This window comes from Anomaloglossus baeobatrachus, chromosome 2 (assembly GCF_048569485.1).
Source record: "Anomaloglossus baeobatrachus isolate aAnoBae1 chromosome 2, aAnoBae1.hap1, whole genome shotgun sequence".
NCBI classification, from domain to species: Eukaryota; Metazoa; Chordata; class Amphibia; order Anura; family Aromobatidae; genus Anomaloglossus; species Anomaloglossus baeobatrachus.
In genome coordinates this window covers 241,249,665-241,270,683 of record NC_134354.1, presented here as the reverse complement: position 1 = coordinate 241,270,683, position 21,019 = coordinate 241,249,665, and the positions used below count along the sequence as shown (strand labels likewise).

Sequence of the window (21,019 nt, the reverse complement as noted above, 5' to 3'; positions counted from 1 at the left end):
GCATTACAAAGATTGGCTGGTGATTGGCTCATCTTTGAGATGGCTGAACCATAATTGTAAATAAACACTTGTATCTTGTGTCACCCCACCCCATTGTAGATTGCAAGCTCTTATGAGTAGGGTTGTCTTTATTTTTGCTTTAATTATTGTATTTTCTATAACGGTTTCTTATGTTTATTTGTATATGAACCTCTGAATTGTAAAGCACTGTGGAATATGTTGCCGCTATAGAAATAAAGATTATTATTATTGTTATTAATAATAATAATAAAAGAAATAGGTGTTTTCTTATGGAACCAATAGGGGGTATTACATTTCTTACAATAGAACACCTAGGTGTCTATTAATGGAGGCAAAATCTGATTTATTTGGTCCAAAAAGTGCACGAATGAAGCAGTAGCTGCAAAATGTAGATTAGAGGAGTAGTGTCTGATAATGCTTCATAATAAATCATGTGGATGGACAAAAGTACAAGACGGTAAATTGGAGAGGGCCGGGGAGCAGAAAGATTAAATGAAACATCTGGTCTCTCCTCTTAGGATCATTCTGTCCCATTCACCTCCTCTTATGCCTGCTTTACACGCTTCAATAGATCTTTCAATCCGTCGTCGGGGGTCAAGTTGTAAGTGACGCACATCCGGCATCGTTCGTGACGTATTTGCATGTGACACCTACGTGCGATCAAGATTGAACGCAAATACGGTGATCGCATACACGTCGTTTATTCCTCATACATTGGACGTTTTGTTGTACAAACCTAGTCAATTGAAAGGTGTGACATCCCTCATACGATTTTGATGTCTGAGGCTATGTGTGCAGGTGTGCGCTCTGCACCGCAGCTTAAAAAAGGTCCGCTTCAGAGCGCAGCTGAAAAGCTGCGTTCTGAAGCCCCTCACAATGTCTGTCATTCACTAATCTCTGTCAATCGGTCACTATCTCTGTCCCTCTCTCTCTGTCCATGTCAGTCTATCCCTCTTACCCCCTCTCTCATACTCACCGATCCCCGATCACCGGCGCGGCACTGCACGGCATTCACACTGCTCCGGCGGCTTTTACTATTTTGAAAAAGTCGGCTGCTCATTAAACAATCTCATATTCCCTGCTTTCCCCACCCACCGGCGCCTATGATTGGTTGCAGTGAGACACGCCCCCACGCTGAGTACACTGGATACAGCGGTGGCCGCTGGTAACCTCAGTGACAGCTCAGCTGATCGCACGGCTGTCTTCAGTTGCTGCGTGGAGCTGACAGGAGCGGCTGTGTCTTCTGCAGCTCCGGTCACCTTCATGCAGCAGAGCTGGAAGCGACGCTGGATCATCCTGGATTACGCCGGACATGGAGGGCTTTTTCGGGCGTATTAAAGTGGTGAACGAGGGTATATGTTTGTGTTTTTCATGTCTAATAAAGGTTTTTTTCGGGTGTGTGTGTTTATTTACTGTCATTTACAGATTAATCATGGAAGGTATCTCGGGGAGACGCTTGCCATGATTAATCTAGGAGTTATTGGCAGCTATGGGCTGCTGCCATTAACTCCTTATTACCCCGATTTACCAACGCACCAGGGCAAATCGGGAAGAGCCGGATACAGTCCCAGAACTGTCGCATCCAATGTATGCGGCAATTCTGGGCAGCTGCTGGCTGATATTGTTAGGCTGGGGGGCTCCCCATAACGTGGAGCTCCCCATCCTGAGAATACCAGCCTTCAGCCGTATGGCTTTATCTGGCTGGTTTTAAAATTGGGTGGGGACCGCACGCCGTTTTTTTAAATTATTTAATTATTTATTTCACTGCCCAGTATAGACACGCCCACGGGCTGCTGTGATTGGGTGCAGTGAGACACCTGTCACTCAGCGTGGGGGCGTGTCTCACTGCAACCAATCATAGGCGCCGGTGGGCGGGGAAAGCAGGGAATACGAGATTGTTTAATGAGCGGCCGGCTTTTTCAAAATAGTAAAAGCCGCCGGAGCAGTGTGAATGCCGTGCAGCGCCGCGCTGGGGATCGGTGAGTATATGAGAGAGGGCTGCTCAATTCAGTTACTCAGGAGTTTAGCGGTCACCGGTGAGTCCTTCACGGGTGACCGCTAATCAGGACGCGACACAGACAGAGCCGCAGCATGACAATGAAGTCGGGTGAAGTTAACCCGAGTTCATTCTGATCATGCGGCTCTTTCTGTGTCTGCTGTCATCTGCCATTCAGCTCTGCTACATGGCTGTCTGTGTCTGCTGTTAGCGGCCATGTAGCAGAGCTGAATGGCAGATGACATAGTAAAAACGCATCCCTACACATTACACACGCTTGACAAGTCAATAAATAAAAAAAAAAGGGTGCCCAATGCATACGTCACAGAACACATGATCTAAAGGATTGCACACAAAATTGATCAATTTAACATAGACTACTAACGCTCATGTGACAGCAAATGAACGACCTACGTGCGATCTCATTAAATCGCATATGCGACCTGGGAGTGTCACATCGCATACGAGATCGCACACCTAATTGTAAGGTGTAAAGCTAGCTTAAGCAGCTTTTCAATCCATTTCCAGTTCCATTGGAATTTAATGATTCTCTTCTGGCCACCATGTATTTTGTTTACATGTCTGGCCAGAGGTGTGTCCCTGTTATGTTCAATGTCACGCAACTGGTCACCTATACGTTGCCTAAACTCTCTCCTGGTCTTGCTGAATGTCACAGTCCATTTTGAGTATAGGCCAGTAGTTTCTCCAAAATTGATCTCATTTCCGGTGTCCCGTTGGAGTAATTCAGTCCTTTTTTCTTTCTCTTCTCTTTATAAGCCTTCCTTCAAAAACCCTGTTGAGATAGCCTCTGTCTCAGTCTAGTTCTCAAGTCGTCCTCCTGCTCTTAAATGACCACCTCATTTGCCTCGCATCTGTATGTACTGCCACTTCGGTATTCCCCTTTTAAGGGTACAGGTTGGTAACTTTCCAATCTTAAGAGAATTAGTAGATGTAGGTATTCTGTGGACACAAGTTTCCAAAGAGGCCTCTTTAGTTTTCTTAACTGGTAAATCCAGTTTTTACACTATTCTCTTGTATTGTACTGCAATTTGTTACAAAACTAATACTTCACCCAAATAGTATTCTTATTTTATTTTTACATCTACTGATAGGGTCATTCTATCTCTAGATTCACAACAGTCTTCTTGCATAAGTAGAACTCTAGCATTCTAGCCATATTCCATATTTTTAGAGCACCTATATCTATTTGTATGAAAGTGGATGGGGCTTCAGAATCTGGAAAATCTGATGTATACCGCACTGTGGGAGGCACCAACTCATCATTTTTACAGTCCACCTGTATTACTAAATCTCTCCAAGTATGACACAGACATCAATAATTCATAATTAGCATCTTTTTATTTTCCTTTTTAATTGTCTACCTCAAGTAGTTCACATGCACTACAAGTCGAATGAGAAAAGATCACCAGATTTATGGAGTTATTTTCATTATTTTATCTAATTAAACTATTTGAGATATTTAAAAAATGCAGTTAAAAAAAGGGAATTCTACTGGCACATCCCCCGTTCTTATCTGAGAGATAGTGTGTTTCTACAAAGCTTATGCATCATGCTTACGTAGGACTGATGGATGAAGGTGTAGTTTAGGAATTCTTTAGATTTGAGCACAGCATTTGGAAAATTTCCTCAACACAAACTTTCCCATTGCCTATGGTCACTAAGACTTTCTTTTTCCATTCATCACACATGTAAGAAGTTTAGAAAAGGTGTAACTCATACATAGATGCCTAACATGCAATGTTATTCTTCACGATAAAACAAATTTGTGTGTTAGCTGGAGCGTAGATCAGCAATAAAAATGTTATTCTTAATTAAAAGGAAAAAAAATAAAAATGGGGAGGGAAGAAAACGTAAATGAACTGTTTAAAAAAAAAAAAGGTTAATGACATTCCACAGAACTAGCCCAAAGCTCATGTTTATATAGCATCTGGAGTATGTTGTAGGAACACATCTGGCAGAGATCAGTGTGATGGCAAAGATACGTTTTGTATGGCTTAATCCTTTAATCATACATATAATTTTACAGGTCAGGACTCTAAACAAGATTATATTACTAGTCCATTACGGGGCAACGACAAGCTCTCCTTTTTTAGAAAGAGGGTGGATGTCACCATTAAGAAGTGAATAAAATAAATGGTTACGTGGAGATATAAGCTGATATGGTACATACATTGGCTCCAGTTCATTACTGATGTTTTTACAGTTTTCTGTTTTTTGTAAGAGTCTTTAGTATTTGCACATTATACTCTATAGGGGGCTTTACACGCAACAACATCACTAACGAGATGTCGTTGGGGTCATGGAATTCGTGACGCACATCCGGCCTCGTTAGCAACGTCGTGTGTGAAACGTACGAACGACCGCTTACAATCAAAAATAATCACCTAATCGTTGATCGTTGACACGTCGTTCAAATCCCAAATATCATTGATGGTGCAGGATGCAGGTTGTTCGTTGTTCCTGAGGCAGCACACATCGCTACGTGTGACACCCCAGGAATGACGAACAACACTGTACCTGCGTCCAACGGCAATGAGGTGGGCGTGACTTTCCTTCGGCTGCTCTCCGCCCCTCCGCTTCAATAGGACGCCTGCCGTGTGACATCGCCACTCTTAGAAAAGAGGCAGTTCACCCGCCACAGTGACGTCACTAGGCAGGTAAGTATGTGTGACGGGTCTTAGCGATATTGTGCGCCACGGGCAGCGATTTGCCCGTGACGCACAACCGACGGGGGCGGGTGCTTTCACGAGTGACATCGCTAGTGATGTCACTGCGTGTAAAGCAGCCTTATAGGTTTTGAGACACATTTTAAGTTATCTTTCTTTTTTACCTTTTTATTCTTTCATCAACCATTTGCTTATTCAGTTATTTGAGACACATTCATGAAATGCGACTTATACAAAATGTCACATTTTTATGCATATTACTCCAGTCCCTGCCTGAAATAAATTGTCTGGAGGAGTTTGGCGCATTTGTAACTTTTGCTGGTGAGAAGTGATAAAAACCTCTTAGAGTGAATGTGTCAGAAGGTTTTTGGTAGCTCATCTGAGAGCAGTGTGATGTAGGCAAAGAAACCATGAATACAATGAGGTATCACTTAGTTTACTGGGTTCGGCAGTTGTGACACAATCAGAGTGTTTAGGTTTAGCAATGCAACAGAGCTGAGAAAGTTAACCCAGTGCCCACACCAGGCTCTCTGTGTACAAAGGCCATAGACAGATAGATGCTAATCAGAAGGGAAAGGGGTGTGGTCACACTAATATAGTCCAGCAATGTTATCTCAGGTGATAAAAGCTTCACTAGAAAAAGGTAAACAACACCATGCAGGGTATTAAGAGTAATAAATGACATATCATTGAACTCTGTGTGTCAGTGTCTATCTCATGCTGACTCCAGATTACATAGCCAGATTTCCTTTAAGGATAAAAATGTTTGATTTTGAGATGAATTCACAAACCCTATATGTCATTTTTAGCCGCAAGACAAAAAAAAGTAAGTTCAATAAATCACAATTGATTAGTCAAGCCTGTTATGTGTGTTTATATACACTTATGACCAAAAGGGTAACAATGTTTTGAACCTTTGACTTTCAGGTTTCATATCTCACCATCCACTACAGCTTTGAGCATAAGACTACATTCATTTTATAGACAATTATCTTGGCTATGTCATACATAAATTTGGCATGCAACTATTTAGTATATTATTAGTTATTTAGATTATTGTCATGTCACTGTATTGTTACTGTTTTGCTCCGATTTAAATTAAATCTGCTAAATCTAAATTTTTATTGTTTTATAAGTATTTTGTAAAACCACCTTTGGCTTTCAACAAAGCCTGACTTTTTCTGATCCCAGGTTTCTTCTTTATGTTCCCAATATTGGTGCATACTGGACAACTCACCTGAATATGTACAGTATACAGCTTTTTCTTCAACACTACCCAGAAGTGTTCATTGGGGTTGAGGTCTGGGGACTGTAGGGGAAATCCAGCACCTCTACTTCATTGTCATTGAACCATTTCTTCGCCAATCTCGACTTATGCTTTAAGTTGTTGTCCTGCTGGAACACTATCTCAACCTTTTCATACCCATAGTACTTGAGTGTACGATGTAACTCGTCTTGTAGGATACTCACATATAGCCCAGCATTAGATCACCATCAATCCTGGCCAAGTATCCATTGCCTTTAGGTGGGAACAATGCCATATAATCAGACTTCCTCCACTAAACTTTACAGTTCCTTCAATTTCTCAATCCATTAGCCCCATTTTCCCCTTGTTTCTTCCAGACCCATTTGCACCCATCAGAGTCTAGTCTATTGTCTTTCATCTCATCACTCCAAATCACCCATTTCCAATCTTCTGCTGTCCACTCTTCACTTTTTATGATGATATTGAAGTCCAAGCTTCTTCACCTTTTTTCAGGCTTTTATGGACATCTGTGATCTCACTATTACGAAGCATACAATCCACCTCCACTGCCTTGTTTGTTTCATCAGAACTCAATGAGCTGGATGACGCTGTTCCTCTTTTCTTAGGAAATCTTCTTCATGGCTGCTCCTCGATTCAAGACAGTGACTTTTCACAGGAATGGGGAGAAATTTTGAAAAAAATGCAGCAAACTTAGTAAAAAAAGATTAAAAACTAACATTTTATTCAAAAAATTGTTTAAAATTACATACACCAGGTATCAGTTTTGGCAAAAAGTGATGGAAAAAAGAGGTTTCTAGTGGTCTAGATGAGATGCGTTTCGGCAAGCGCCTTCTTCTTAGTCACTTGGGAATCAGCCTAATAACACACTGAGCTATTAGGGAATGGGAGAACAGATTGTATGAACTCAGAAAAGTTATGGAAGTAACTATAACTCAATTGGATTCAGGTCAGGTGATTGGCTGTGACTTTCTAGCAGCTTTATTTTCTTTCCCTGAAACCAAATGAGAGTTTACTTGGCTGAGTATTTGGAATCACTGTCTTGCTAAAATGCACAGCATCGTTTCATCTTCATCATGCAGTAACCGACTGCAGATTTTCATCAAGAATGTATTTGTACATTTGTCAATTTATTATTCCTTCAATCATATGCCGTTTGCCAGTGCTGAATGATGAAATACATCCCCAAACCATGATGTTCCCACCTCCAAACTTCACAGTTGGTATGGTTTTTTTGGAGTGATATGCAGTGCCTTTTGGCCTCCAAACATGATGTGTACTATGGCATCCAAAAAGTTCAATTTTAGTCTCAGCTGGCCAGACTATATTCTCCCAGTATTTCACAATATTGACTAAATATTGTTGAGCTAAGTTTAATTGCGTTTAATCATGCTTTTTGTTCAGCAATGCAGTCCTGCGTGGCTAACGTGCATGCAAGCCATTGGGGTTGAGCACATTACTTATTGTTTTCTCTGAAACACTTTTACCTGCTGATTCCTGGTCTTTCTGTAGCTCTCCACGGGTGGTCTTTGGCACCTGGACAACTCTTCTGATAATTCTTTCACTTCTCTCTCTGAAATCTTGTGGAGAGCAACTGGTCATGGACAGTTTATGGTGAAATTATGTTCTTTCCACTTCTGTATTATGGCCCCAACAGTGCTCACTGGAACATTCAGATGTTTAAAATATTTTTTTATACCAATTCCCTCAGTATGTTTTGCAAAATAAGGTCTTGAGACAGCTCACTGGTTTTATCCATCATGAGAGGTTTCTTGTGTGGCACTTTAGTAATGAGAAACCTTTTTAGAGACAATCAGTTAAACCAGCTGATATTATTTTAACTAAGTGGCAGGATTGCTTTCTAATTACTGATAGATTTCAGCTGGTGTCATGACGTTTCATGGCTTCTTGCACCTCTCTTTCTTCATGTGTTCAATATTTTTTCCCTGTGTTATTTATCATTATTACATGTAACTAAATTTATGGACATCTCTGGTTTGATTTTTTTGCCTGTGTGGATTAGATGAGTTGTTACCGAGAAATTCATGTCAATAGCACTTTTACAAATATAATTACTTAGAAAATTGTTGACATGTTCAATATTTATTCCACCCACTGTATACACACTCTGTCAAAGCTCACTCTGTTATTTACGTAGGAATGTATTGATTATAGTTAAAAAACCACATATATAGGTGGCCAGGTTACGAGGTCCAATTTCCCTTGGATAAATTATTTTATGCAATTTATTTTTTAAACCCGAGTCCAAAACGAAGGAGAAGTAACAATGTTTCCTATCCTTTATACATTTTTTGTTTATGAATGTGCTCTTAATTCAGACTACAAAAATTGCTTTATAAACTTCACCAAAAACTGCATTAAGCCAAGCTAATGGACATAGGGAATAGTTTAGAAGTCCTGGATCAGTGGGAAGCGGCAGGGAGTAGTTATTGAAATTTGAATGTAGCATCTCAAGTGGCTTTATGGTAGGCCTGATCAAGTAGCACCCTGTGAAGAGCCTTCAGTGTTGAGACTGTGCTTCTATACTTTACAAAGTTAGGTTTAGCCCATGTCTGCTCGTCATAATTATTTCATATTTATGTATCTGAAATAGAGAGAGTAGAAAATTATGCAAATTGTATAGCTTGTTGAACATGTCTGTATGTTGGAATACAGAATATGTATTTTGTCGGCATCACATGAGTGTAAATTCTCTCTTGCTTCAGAATTGGATCGATTATAGTAATGACACTCCGATCAAAATAACTTTGATCTGAGCTTGATCAGTGTAAGCTTAGTGTGATCCGATTCTCTTGCATGAAAGAATTGTAGCACACGGTTAGGAGAAGATAAAGAAAAAATGTCTCCATCTTCTCCATTCTGTGAGTCCGTGAAAATCGAATGTCTTCCGTGTGCAGTCCGATCATTTCCACTCACCAATAGACTTAAATGGATATGCGCCATCCGATTTGCGCTGAAAATCTCAACATGCTGTGCCCTTTTTTGTCATGTCGAATGGCATGAGAAACAAATACTTATTGGCGCTGCCCTATATAATAACATTGGTCTGAGTGCTATCCAATAAAACTTTGGATAGCACGCGTCCAAGTTATATGGTGGTGTGAGCGAGTCCCTACAATAAGTCTGAAAAATACTGAAATGTATTTTTTTTTTTACTTTTTGTCTTATATGATTATATTTAATACTCATATTAGCATTTTGAAACCTTTTTCTTTATCTATAGATGTCACAGAAACAACGTCAACTATTGCACCAACTACTCAACTAAATAGTGTTGAAGCCATTGTTTCCACACAGACTCTCAAAGAAATCAAGCCTACCACAGTGACAGTTCACAGTAGTACCACTAAACAACCAAGTGTTACCTCACCCCGGATAGCAGGACCTACAATTAGCTTGGTTACAGGTAATGTACCCTTTATTTCTTAAACTATACCATACATTTAATATTGCACAATAATAATTATTTCTGTAGGTAGATCAATAGGATCTGTAGTGCACTGTTTGGATCCAGTAGACTACAGATTAGGCTATGTTCACATTTCCGTTGTTTAGGATCAGTCACAGTCCGCCGCTCTGATAAACAATACAATCCGTTTGGCGGATTCCGTTGTTTCCCATAGACTTGTATGAGCGGCGGATTGTGACTGATGACCCTGCATTGCATACGCCGCGTGGCGCATTAGTCGTTTACTGACTGCCCGCCAGGCGGGAGGGATGCAGCATGCAACATTTTTTGTTGCGGCAAAAAACGCACCACGCAGGATTCCGTTGGAATCCGTCAGGAGGCATAGTGTAAGTCTATGGTGCAGGATTCCATTATCTCATGTCGCGCGACGGATTCCAGTGCAGGAATCAGTCACATTTTACTGAGCACGTCCAGCAAAACGTCCGAAATCATGAAAAATCAGTTTCTCTCTCTCTCTCTCTCTCTCTCTCTCCCCACCCCACGCAGGTTTTAAACTGAAATGATCGCCGGCCGCCGGCTTTTCAGAGCGATCAGCTGATCATTTTCTCTCTCTCTCTCTTTACTGAAATAATTTCACCACAGGAATCTGCTCATGACAATCAATTCCATTTCTTGTCACCCATTGTACAACGCATCAGTCACAAGTATCAAGCAACGCTGGTGACTGATGCAAAAAAACGGAAATCTGAACATAGCCTAAAGGGTACTTTACACGCTGCAATATCGGTACCAATATCGCTAGCGAGCGTACCCGCCCCCGTCGGTTGTGTGTCACGGGCAAATCACTGCCCGTGGCGCACAACATCGCTTATACCCGTCACACAAACTTACCTTCCCTGCGACGTCGCTGTGGCCGGCGAACCGCCTCCTTTCTAAGGGGGCGGTACGTGCGGCGTCACATCGACGTCACACGGCAGCCGTCCAATAGAAGCGGAGGGGCGGAGATGAGCGGGACGAACATCCCTCCCACCGCCTTACTTCCCTATTGTGGCCAGCCGCAGGTACGAGGTTGTTGCTTGTCCCTGCGGTGTCACACATATCGATGTGTGCTGCCGCAGGTACGGCAAACAACCTCGCTACTGAAGAGACAACGATTTTTGGTCAGTGAACGACGTCTCACATACCAACAATTTTTGCCTCTTTTGCGATCATTTAAGGTCGCTCCAGCCTGTCACATGCTGCGATGTCGCTAATGATGCCGGATGTGCGTCACAAACACCGTGACCCCAACGATATATCGTTAGCGATGTCGCAGCGTGTAAATGGCCCTTTAGACACAGCTTCATGGCCTTCTTCATAAATGGAAAACATCAAGTTAGTATGACTATAATTAGCTCCAATAAAAAATTAATTTGGCAGTATTGCTTTGGTCCTTTCACTGAATTGCTTTTAGTCACTTGGTATTTTCTTTATATGATAAAAGAGGTCATATAAGATTTGCATGATTTTGCCCCAACTTAAAAACATGGATCGATATTCATCAGTATTTTAGATCCAAGTTTTATCAGCGTTTGGTGAGTGTTACTTTTTCATGTGTGTTTCATCAATTTTTTTCACTTAAAGTGGATATAAAAAGTCTACACAAACCTGTTAAAATACCAGGTTTTTGTCATGTAAATAGTCTTTTTAATGACCTTACTGTCACCCATAATCTGAACAATTCAATTGAAAAACAATGTCGGGTGGTAAAAGAAGAATAAAATAATGTGATTGTATTAATATGCACACCCTTTAACTAATACTTTGTGATGGTATCCTTTACATTTATACAGCATTCAGGGTTTTTTGAGTAGGAGTAAATCAGCATCGCGTATCTTGAATTGGCAATCTGTTCCCAATTTTCCTTGCAGTAGTGCTCCAAATCTGTAAAATTATAAGGCCATCTCCTTTGTACAACACTCCTCAGGTCACCGACATATTTTCAGTTTAGCAGGCCTGGGCTCTGGGCCATACCAAAACTTTGATCTTCTTCTGGGGGACCCAATCTTTTATTGAATTGAAGGTATGCTTAGCATCATTGTTTTACTGAAAGTGAACTTGCTTTTCGTGTTTAGAATTTTATTTCAGGTTTTATAGCAAAATTGACTGTTCATAAATCCCTCCACCTTGACTTGACCTTGTACCATTTACAGTTTCCTTACAAAGCCCCCAAAGCATAATGCTGCCTCCACCATGCGTCACTGTGGGAATGGTGTTCTTTTATAGACATGCAGGGTTTGGTTTTGCATCAAACATACCTTTTGGAACTATGGCCAAAAAGTTGAACCTTCGTCTTATCTAATCATAACACATTTTTCCACATTTCTGCAGACTTGATATAGGCTTGTGCACATCAAAGCCAGGCTTGATTTCTATTGTTAGAAAAGCCTTCCATCTTGCCACCCTATTGCACAGGCTACACATATGAAGAATGCAGGACATTGTTATCACATGCAGTACACAACCAATACTTGCAGAAATTCCTGCAGCTCCTTTAATGTTGCTGTGGGCCTCCTGGGCCTGTTATTTTTTTTGTGGCACATCCAGTTTTAGTTAATGTCACTATTGTGACAGATTTAAGCAACACCTTAATGACTGTCTTCACAGTATTCCATGGTATATCTAAAGCCTAAAAAAATGTACCCTTCTCCTGACTGTTAACTTTCAAGGATGATATCCCTTTGTTGTGTTGTTAGCTCTTAACAGACAATGGCTTTTACTGTAATGTAATGTAAATGTAACTAAGACAATGTCAGCAGAATAGTACTAGAACAGTTACATTTTTATAGATTTGTAGTTTTGCAGTTATTTTTGAAAAGAAGAACATGTTTGTGTGACGGGTATACAAAATTCAAGTTTGTGACAGCATATACCTCATGTTTCGTTTATAAAATTTACATTTTATTAGTATACATTAAAAAATCAAACCAAGACAAAAGAAACCAAAGAAAAACTAAAATTATAGTGAGTGAGGTAGAATGCAGCCGGCTACACAGATGTGATGTGTGCAGCACTTGACGGTGACATCACTGGACGGGGAACAGCGGTCTGCAATAGCGCCTCTCACAGGAACTATTGCCAACACAAGATATTTGAGAGAAACATTGTTTCTCAATATAATATCGAACTAGACAATAAAAAATATGGGTGAACCACCCCTTTAAGCATAGGGTGCCAGTTTGTATATATTTTTCTTACACTAAACCTCCCCTAGTCCACTTGCTGCTACCTAGCAATGGAGTACATCCTTATTTTTTTGATGCCCCCATTCCTCGGCGGCTCATCCGTGTATGCCCTATAATCCCTATCACTTTTTACCGGGATCTCTCTATTAATATGGACAAGTATAAAAGGGTTGTTACTTATCTTTTATTGAATGGTGCTCTGAGACATTCTAAATATTCATATCACAAGAATCTCGATCTCGACGCGTTTCTCTCCACCCTGATAGCGGATGGAGTTCATCAGGAGATTTAAACAAATGGCATAAAAGCCTCCTAGATGTTGTTACCTTCAGGGATCAAAGTTTTACAGTGACAAACAAGGTGGAAAAAGTTCTTGAATTATTTTTTTTTTTAAATGACATAATTTTAAAAGCTAACATTCTAACAGGGGTGTGTAAGCTTTTTACATCTATTCCTCTATATATAATATATATATATATATATATATATATATATATATACTGTGTTTCCCCGAAAGTAAGACAGTGTCTTACATTCTTTTTACCCCCAAAAGTCCCACTATGTCTTACTTTCGGGGTATGTCTTATATTGGCAAAAAATCCCACAGCAATCGCAGCAAGTCTCCATGCAATGTACCGTATGGGGACTTGCCGCGATTGCTGCACATGAGGGCACTGAGGCTGCGTGTTTTTGTATGTTGTCCGTGGTCCTGATGGACCATGGACAACATTACTGCAAAATTTCTCGGTGGCCGAGCGTTCGGCTGAGCGCCCGACTGCCGGCATGTGACAGCTCTCAGCTGAGCGCTCGGCCGCCGGCATGTCAGGGTGCTCAACTGGGCACTCAGCCGCCGGCATGTCAGGGCACTCAGCTGAGCGCTCGGCCGCCGGCGTGTCAGGGCGCTCGGCTGGGCGCCCGACCGCCGGCATGTGACGGCTCTCAGCTGGGCGCTCGGCCGCCGGCATGTTAGGACACTCAGCTGAGCGCTCGGCCGCCGGCGTGCCAGGGCGCTCGGCTGGGCGCCCGACCGCCGGCATGTGACGGCTCTCAGCTGAGCGCTCGGCCGCCGGCATGTCAGGGCGCTCAGCTGAGCTCTCGGTGGCCGGCGTGTCAGGGCGCTCAGCTGGGCGCTCGGCCGGTACTGTAAAGAAGAACTGGGTGCTCGGCCGCCGGCATGTAAGGGCGCTCAGCTGAGCGCTCGGCCGCCGGCATGTCAGGGCGCTCAGCTGGGAGCTCGGCCGCCGGCGTGTCAGGGCGCTTGGTTGGGCACCCGACCGCCGGCATGTGACGGTTCTCAGCTGAGAGCTCGGCTGCCGGCATGTCAGGGCGCTCAGCTAAGCACTCGGCCGCCGGCATGTCAGGGCGCTCAGCTGAGCGCTCGGCCGATGGCGTGTCAGGGCGCTCAGCTGGGCGCTCGGCCGGTACTGTAAAGAAGAACTGGGCGCTCGGCCACCGGCATGTCAGGGCGCTCAGCTGAGCGCTCAGCCGCCGGCGTGTCAGGGCGCTCAGCTGGGCGCTCGGCCGGTACTGTAAAGAAGAACTGGGCGCTCGGCCGCCGGCATGTCAGGGCGCTCAGCTGAGCGCTCGGCTGCCGGCATGTCAGGGCACTCAGCTGAGTGCTCGGCCGCCGGCATGTCAGGACGCTCAGCTGGGCGCTCGGCCGGTACTGTAAAGAAGAAAAAAATAAATAAATAACGCTTTCCGTTTACTATGTCTTACTTTCGGGGTACGTCTTACATTAGCCGACCCCCCCAAAACCCCCACTATGTCTTACTATCGGGGGTGTCTTACTATCGGGGAAACACGGTATATATACTGTATATATTTATATATATATATATATATATATATATATATATATATATATTCACTGCATGAAAAGATATATACATAGATTACAAAATTTCCCCTATTCAATACAATGTTAATCATGGAAAGCACTGATGCTATCCATGCAAGGTCACTGATTTTGACAGACCCATACACTTATGGTTAATTTTGATTGATGAATCATAAACAGACATGTCCCCATGATTTTTTATGGACCACCCGGTGTACAAAAAACCACAGACATTAACAGCTGAATACTATAAAATGTGTATGTGTTCTATCTATGAAAAACATGGCACCTGCAAGGATATGAATTGTTTAGGAGGGATCATAAAAAAAGGAAAGGGGGTGGAGTCTGCCTATATATAAAGTCCAGTTTAAAGCCCAGACTAAGAGAAGATATTCAAGAGGGAAATGAAGAGGTGGAGTCTCTATGGGTGGAGATACAAGGAGGGAAAACTAATAAAATCCTCATAGGGGTTTGTTATAAGCCACCAAATATAACAGAAACCACTGAAAATGTATTATTGAAACAAATAGACAAAGCAGCAAATCACAATGAGGTGATTATTATGGGGGACTTCAACTACCCCGATATAGACTGGGAAACTGAAACCTGCGTATCTCAGAAAGGAAACCGGCTTCTGTCAGTAACTAAGGATAATTATCTGTCTCAACTTGTGCCGGGCCCAACTAGAGGGGCAGCCCTTCTGGACTTAATTTTAAGCAACAGGCCAGATAGAATAACAGACGTACGAGTGGATGGGCACCTAGGGAATAATGACCACAATATACAGTTAGGTCCAGAAATATTTGTCAGTGACACAAGTTTTGTTATTTTAGCTGTTTACAAAAACATGTTCAGAAATACAATTATATATATATATATATATATAATATGGGCTGAAAGTGCACACTCCCAGCTGCAATATGAGAGTTTTCACATCCAAATCGGAGAAAGAGTTTAGGAATCATAGCTCTGTAATGCATAGCCTCCTCTTTTTCAAGGGACCAAAAGTAATTGGACAAGGGACTCTAAGGGCTGCAATTAACTCTGAAGGCGTCTTCCTCGTTAACCTGTAATCAATGAAGTAGTTAAAAGGTCTGGGGTTGATTACAGGTGTGTGGTTTTGCATTTGGAAGCTGTTGCTGTGACCAGACAACATGCGGTCTAAGGAACTCTCAATTGAGGTGAAGCAGAACATCCTGAGGCTGAAAAAAAAAGAAAAAATCCATCAGAGAGATAGCAGACATGCTTGGAGTAGCAAAATCAACAGTCGGGTACATTCTGAGAAAAAAGGAATTGACTGGTGAGCTTGGGAACTCAAAAAGGCCTGGGCGTCCACGGATGACAACAGTGGTGGATGATCACCGCATACTTTCTTTGGTGAAGAAGAACCCGTTCACAACATCAACTGAAGTCCAGAACACTCTCAGTGAAGTAGGTGTATCTGTCTCTAAGTCAACAGTAAAGAGAAGACTCCATGAAAGTAAATACAAAGGGTTCACATCTAAATGCAAACCATTCATCAATTCCAAAAATAGACAGGCCAGAGTTAAATTTGCTGAAAAACACCTCATGAAGCCAGCTCAGTTCTGGAAAAGTATTCTATGGACAGATGAGACCAAGATCAACCTGTACCAGAATGATGGGAAGAAAAAAGTTTGGAGAAGAAAGGGAACGGCACATGATCCAAGGCACACCACATCCTCTGTAAAACATTGTGGAGGCAACTTGATGGCATGGGCATGCATGGCTTTCAATGGCACTGGGTCACTTGTGTTTATTGATGACATAACAGCAGACAAGAGTAGCCGGATGAATTCTGAAGTGTACCGGGATATACTTTTAGCCCAGATTCAGCCAAATGCCGCAAAGTTGATCGGACGGCGCTTCATAGTACAGATGGACAATGACCCCAAGCATACAGCCAAAGCTACCCAGGAGTTCATGAGTGCAAAAAAGTGGAACATTCTGCAATGGCCTAGTCAATCACCAGATCTTAACCCAATTGAGCATGCATTTCACTTGCTCAAATCCAGACTTAAGACGGAAAGACCCACAAACAAGCAAGACCTGAAGGCTGCGGCTGTAAAGGCCTGGCAAAGCATTAAGAAGGAGGAAACCCAGCGTTTGGTGATGTCCATGGGTTCCAGACTTAAGGCAGTGATTGCCTCCAAAGGATTTGCAACAAAATGTTAAAAACAAAAATATTTTTTTTGGGTTTGGTTTATTTGTCCAATTACTTTTGACCTCCTAAAATGTGGAGTGTTTGTAAAGAAATGTGTACAATTCCTACAATTTCTATCAGATATTTTTGTTCAAACCTTCAAATTAAACGTTACAATCTGCACTTGAATTCTGTTGTAGAGGTTTCATTTCAAATCCAATGTGGTGGCATGCAGAGCCCAACTCGCGAAAATTGTGTCACTGTCCAAATATTTCTGGACCTAACTGTATGTACAAATATATCAGAGGGCCATATAGAGATCTCTCCCATGATCTGTTTGTACCAAGGACTATGACAAGAACAAGGGGGCATTCTCTTCGATTGCAGGAAAGAAAATTCCTACATCAGCATAGAAGAGGGTTCTTCACGGTAAGAGCAGTTAGGCTCTGGAACTCTCTTCCTGAGGAAGTGGTGATGGCCAACTCACTGAATGAATTTAAGAGAGGAATGGATGCTTTTCTTGATAGCAAAAGTATAGAAGGTTATAAGTAGCATAATCTTACAGGTAGATAGAAGAGCGACCAAGATTATTAGAGGAATGGGTGGGCTGCAACACCAAGACAGGTTATTAAACTTGGGGTTATTTAGTTTGGAAAAACAAAGGCTTAGGGGGGATCTAATCACAATGTATAAACATATGAGGGGACAGTACAGAGACCTTTCCAAAGATCTCTTTACACCTAGGCCTGCGACTGGAACACGGGGGCATCCGCTACGTCTTGAGGAAAGAAGGTTTAATCATAACCACAGATGAGGATTCTTTACTGTACGAGCAGTGAGACTATGGAACTCTTTGCCGCATGATGTTGTAATGAGTGATTCACTACTAACATTTAAGCAGAGCCAGGACGCCTTTCTTGAAAAATGTAATATTACCAGTTATGTATATTAGATTTTATGACAGGGTGTTGATCCAGGGAACTAGTCTGATTGCCGTATGTGGAGTCAGGAAGGAATTTTTTTCCCCATTGGAGCTTATTTGACACATTGGGGTTTTTTTGCCTTCCTCTGGATCAACATGTTAGGCTACGGGTTGAACTAGATGGACTTAGAGTCTCCCTTCAACCTTAAAAACTATGAAACTATAAGAACACGTACGTGACTCACGGATGTATGAATGAGGCCTACAATTTCTCGTTACAGAAGGAAAACTAGCTGGTAACCACTAGTGATGGGTGAACTCGGACTGTAAAAGTCCAGATCCGCACGGAATACCTAGTATCCATGCACCAACACCATGGCAGTCAGACTGCACCCCCACCTTGTGTGACAGCGTGTCTGATTGCTTGGAATTTCACACGCTGTCTGCGTATCTATAGTGGTGTCAAAATTAATAAATAAAAAAATTGAAGTAGGGTTCCCCCATATGATTATCCTCAGCACAGATAAAGCATACGGCTACAGGCTGCAGCCCCCCAGCCGTGTGCTTATCTTGGCTGTGTATCAAAATAGGCAGAGGTCACTGAGTTCAATGAAGTCACATGAGGTCAGGTTACCTGCAGATAAAATGAATGACGCCACTGTTCACAGTTGTGGCTGAAGCCACAAGGTGCAGACATGTTCTGTGGCCATGCACTGTGACTTCAGTATGTATGTAACAGAGGAGGAATCATCTTCGGATTTTGTGTAGATTACATCAGAACTGGGTGTTTGGGTTAACATATATGTTTTTTGTATTTTATTTAAAATAAAGGATTTTTTCGGTGTTTCAGTTTATTTCTTTTCACTTACAGATTAGTAATAGTCTGTCTATGAGACAGACTATTATTATTACTACTATTACTATTAATAGTAATCTATGAGACTCCCCGTCTCATAGATGCCTCCCATTACTAATTTAGGGCTTAGTGGCAGCTGTAAGCTGTCATTAAACCCTTATATTAACCCAATTGTCTCACCAGATTGCCTAATGGATATGCCAATTCTGGGCAGCTGCAGGCTGTTATTGTTAGGTTGGGAAGTCAAATAACCATGGGCCTCCCCAGCCTGATAATACCAGCCCCCAGCTGTTGACTTTTTCATGACTGTGTATCAAGATTGGGGGGACCGCACACCATTTTTTTAAATTATTTTATTAAAAATAATTTTTAAAAAAAGCCACATTGGTTCTACCTTATTTGATACACAGCCAAGATCAGGAAACGGCTGGAAGCTGCAGCCTCTGGCCGTATCCTTTATCTGTCCATAGTATCATCATATGAGGGGACCCTATGCCAATTTTTTATTTATTTATTTTGACACCATTATAGGGACACAGACAAATGTGTGTGATTCCAAGCAGTCAGACATGCTGTCACACAGACTGGGGGCATGGTCTGACTGCTGATGGCCGGGTGAAGCAGTGAATATGTATGAGGGTAATGAGTAGAAGACTCAGTAAGTATAACGCGCTTACTCTAATCTCTCTAGCCCTTTCTACTACCAAAAGGAACACACAGTGGTAACACCGGTGGTGGCCTCCGAACTGTCCGGGATCGACTGGAGGCCATCATAGTGGAAATTGGCACTCCAAGGGCGACGACATTGAAGTGAGTAAAAGAACTTTGAACTGCAGCCTTGTGTCGTCCCCATCATTGCCAGCGCCGACGCCCCGCACTCTGGCGCCATCGACTACTACCACCACCATCATACTCCCTGGGACCTAGCTCTACCTTTGGAGAGCTGCAACACCCGAGCTGCATTACCATCCATCCCAGAAGAGAGAGATTTCCCGCAACGGCAGCTCCCCTCATAGCCGCATACCACAGGTGGCATCACAAAAGAAAACTACTCCCAACATCCCTAACCTCTTCATCTTTTATTGACACCGACGGGGTCACGAAACCGGGCCAGGCCTCCGTGACATCCCAAACCAACATCACGTACTTGGTGACGAGTAAAACCCCAGGCCCCGTGAGGCGTCAACTTGGTGTCATAAACAGGATTTCGTGCCCACAAAAATGGGTACAGTGCTCCTCAAAAAACTGTATTAAAATGTATTTCTTAAAAGAGACAGTAGCCATTAACTGCGCGGCGCAGGAAAAAACGTGCGAAAAAGAGCCCCGCTACCGGAAACTTGCAGGAAACCCTGTGCCTCTATCAAGGGCGGGAAGCAAGGACATGTCCACTGAGGAGGCTTACAACCTGACTGACTTCAAAGATAGACTGTAAAGCTTGTTTTGTGTTTGTACCCCCTGGCTGAAAGCCAGAAAACCAGCATCTTAATACTGATTTGTCATCACTGTGACAAAGCAGGACATTACGCCACAGGATGTCCCATGAGAATGCCGAACCAGGGGGCCGGGACCGGTCCTCTGGTACCAGCACCAGTAGACAAGAAGGTATAAGGACTGCTGCACTTGGTCAGAGCACTGCCAAGAGCAGGCTAATTTTTTTCTGCATTTACTGATACCAAAAGTTTGATTTGATTTGATGTGTTTGATGTATGAACGTTGAAGTGATACTGCTTCCCATAAAGGGAAGAGTGTTATTAGTTTTGCTTAACCAAAAATATTGTGGTATACCATTGTATGTTTTGCTTGCAGCCCGCGGAACATGCTGGCATTTGCTATGGGGGTATGTGGTGCCCCTGAGGCATCAGTCGCCACATGGTACTGCACCTCACTAAAGGTGCAGTATTCATTCCGGGTAAGGAAGAGGTTAATTGCCGGTGTTCATCACAATCACACAACACACACAGTTTAGGTGCTTTCCCACTGGGACTGGACTAGGGTAGATGCGGGGTGGCCATCACGAGGCATGGGACTTTTCGTTCACTAGGACAACCACCTAGGGGGTGGGCACCACTTGGGGGAAAGAAAGGAGCATCAGTCACACAGTCAGTCAAGTCAGGACCTCGGTCCAGGCAACACGACACCTCAGGAAGTCAAGTGCAGCACAGGGCCCGAGGCTTGGAGCAGGACGCTCAGACCGGGCTCTCTACACCTGAAGGGGATCACAGGGTTCGCGGACTGTGCAGCCAGCACCCACGACCCGTTCCACTGCCCAGCTGAGGTGGCGAGATTCCTACCAAAAGGAACACACAGTGGTAACACCGGTGGTGGCCTCCGAACTATCCGGGATCGACTGGAGCCCACCATAGTGGAAACCGGCACTCCAAGGGCGATGACATTGAAGTGAGTAAAAAAACTTTGAACCGCAGCCTTATGTCGTCCCCATCATTGCCGACGCCCCGCGCTCCGGCGCCATCGGCTACTACCACCACCATCATACTCCCTGGGGCCTAGCTCTACCTGTGGAGAGCTGCAACACCCGAGCTGCGTTACCATCCACCCCAGAAGAGAGAGATTTCCCGCAGTGACGGCTCCCCTCATAGCCGCATACCACAAGTGGCGTC

The 21,019-nt window shown here is 43.0% G+C and overlaps 1 protein-coding gene across 1 annotated transcript in view; it reads left to right on the top strand.

Annotated features, from left to right (window-relative positions):
* Positions 1-21,019, top strand: part of CD34 (CD34 molecule) — a 154,435-nt gene that overhangs the window by 70,731 nt on the left and 62,685 nt on the right. Inside the window, exon 2 of the mRNA XM_075335731.1 lies at positions 9,213-9,395. Within this exon, the coding sequence (XP_075191846.1) occupies positions 9,213-9,395 (183 nt within the window). The remainder of the gene's footprint in view (positions 1-9,212; positions 9,396-21,019) is intronic.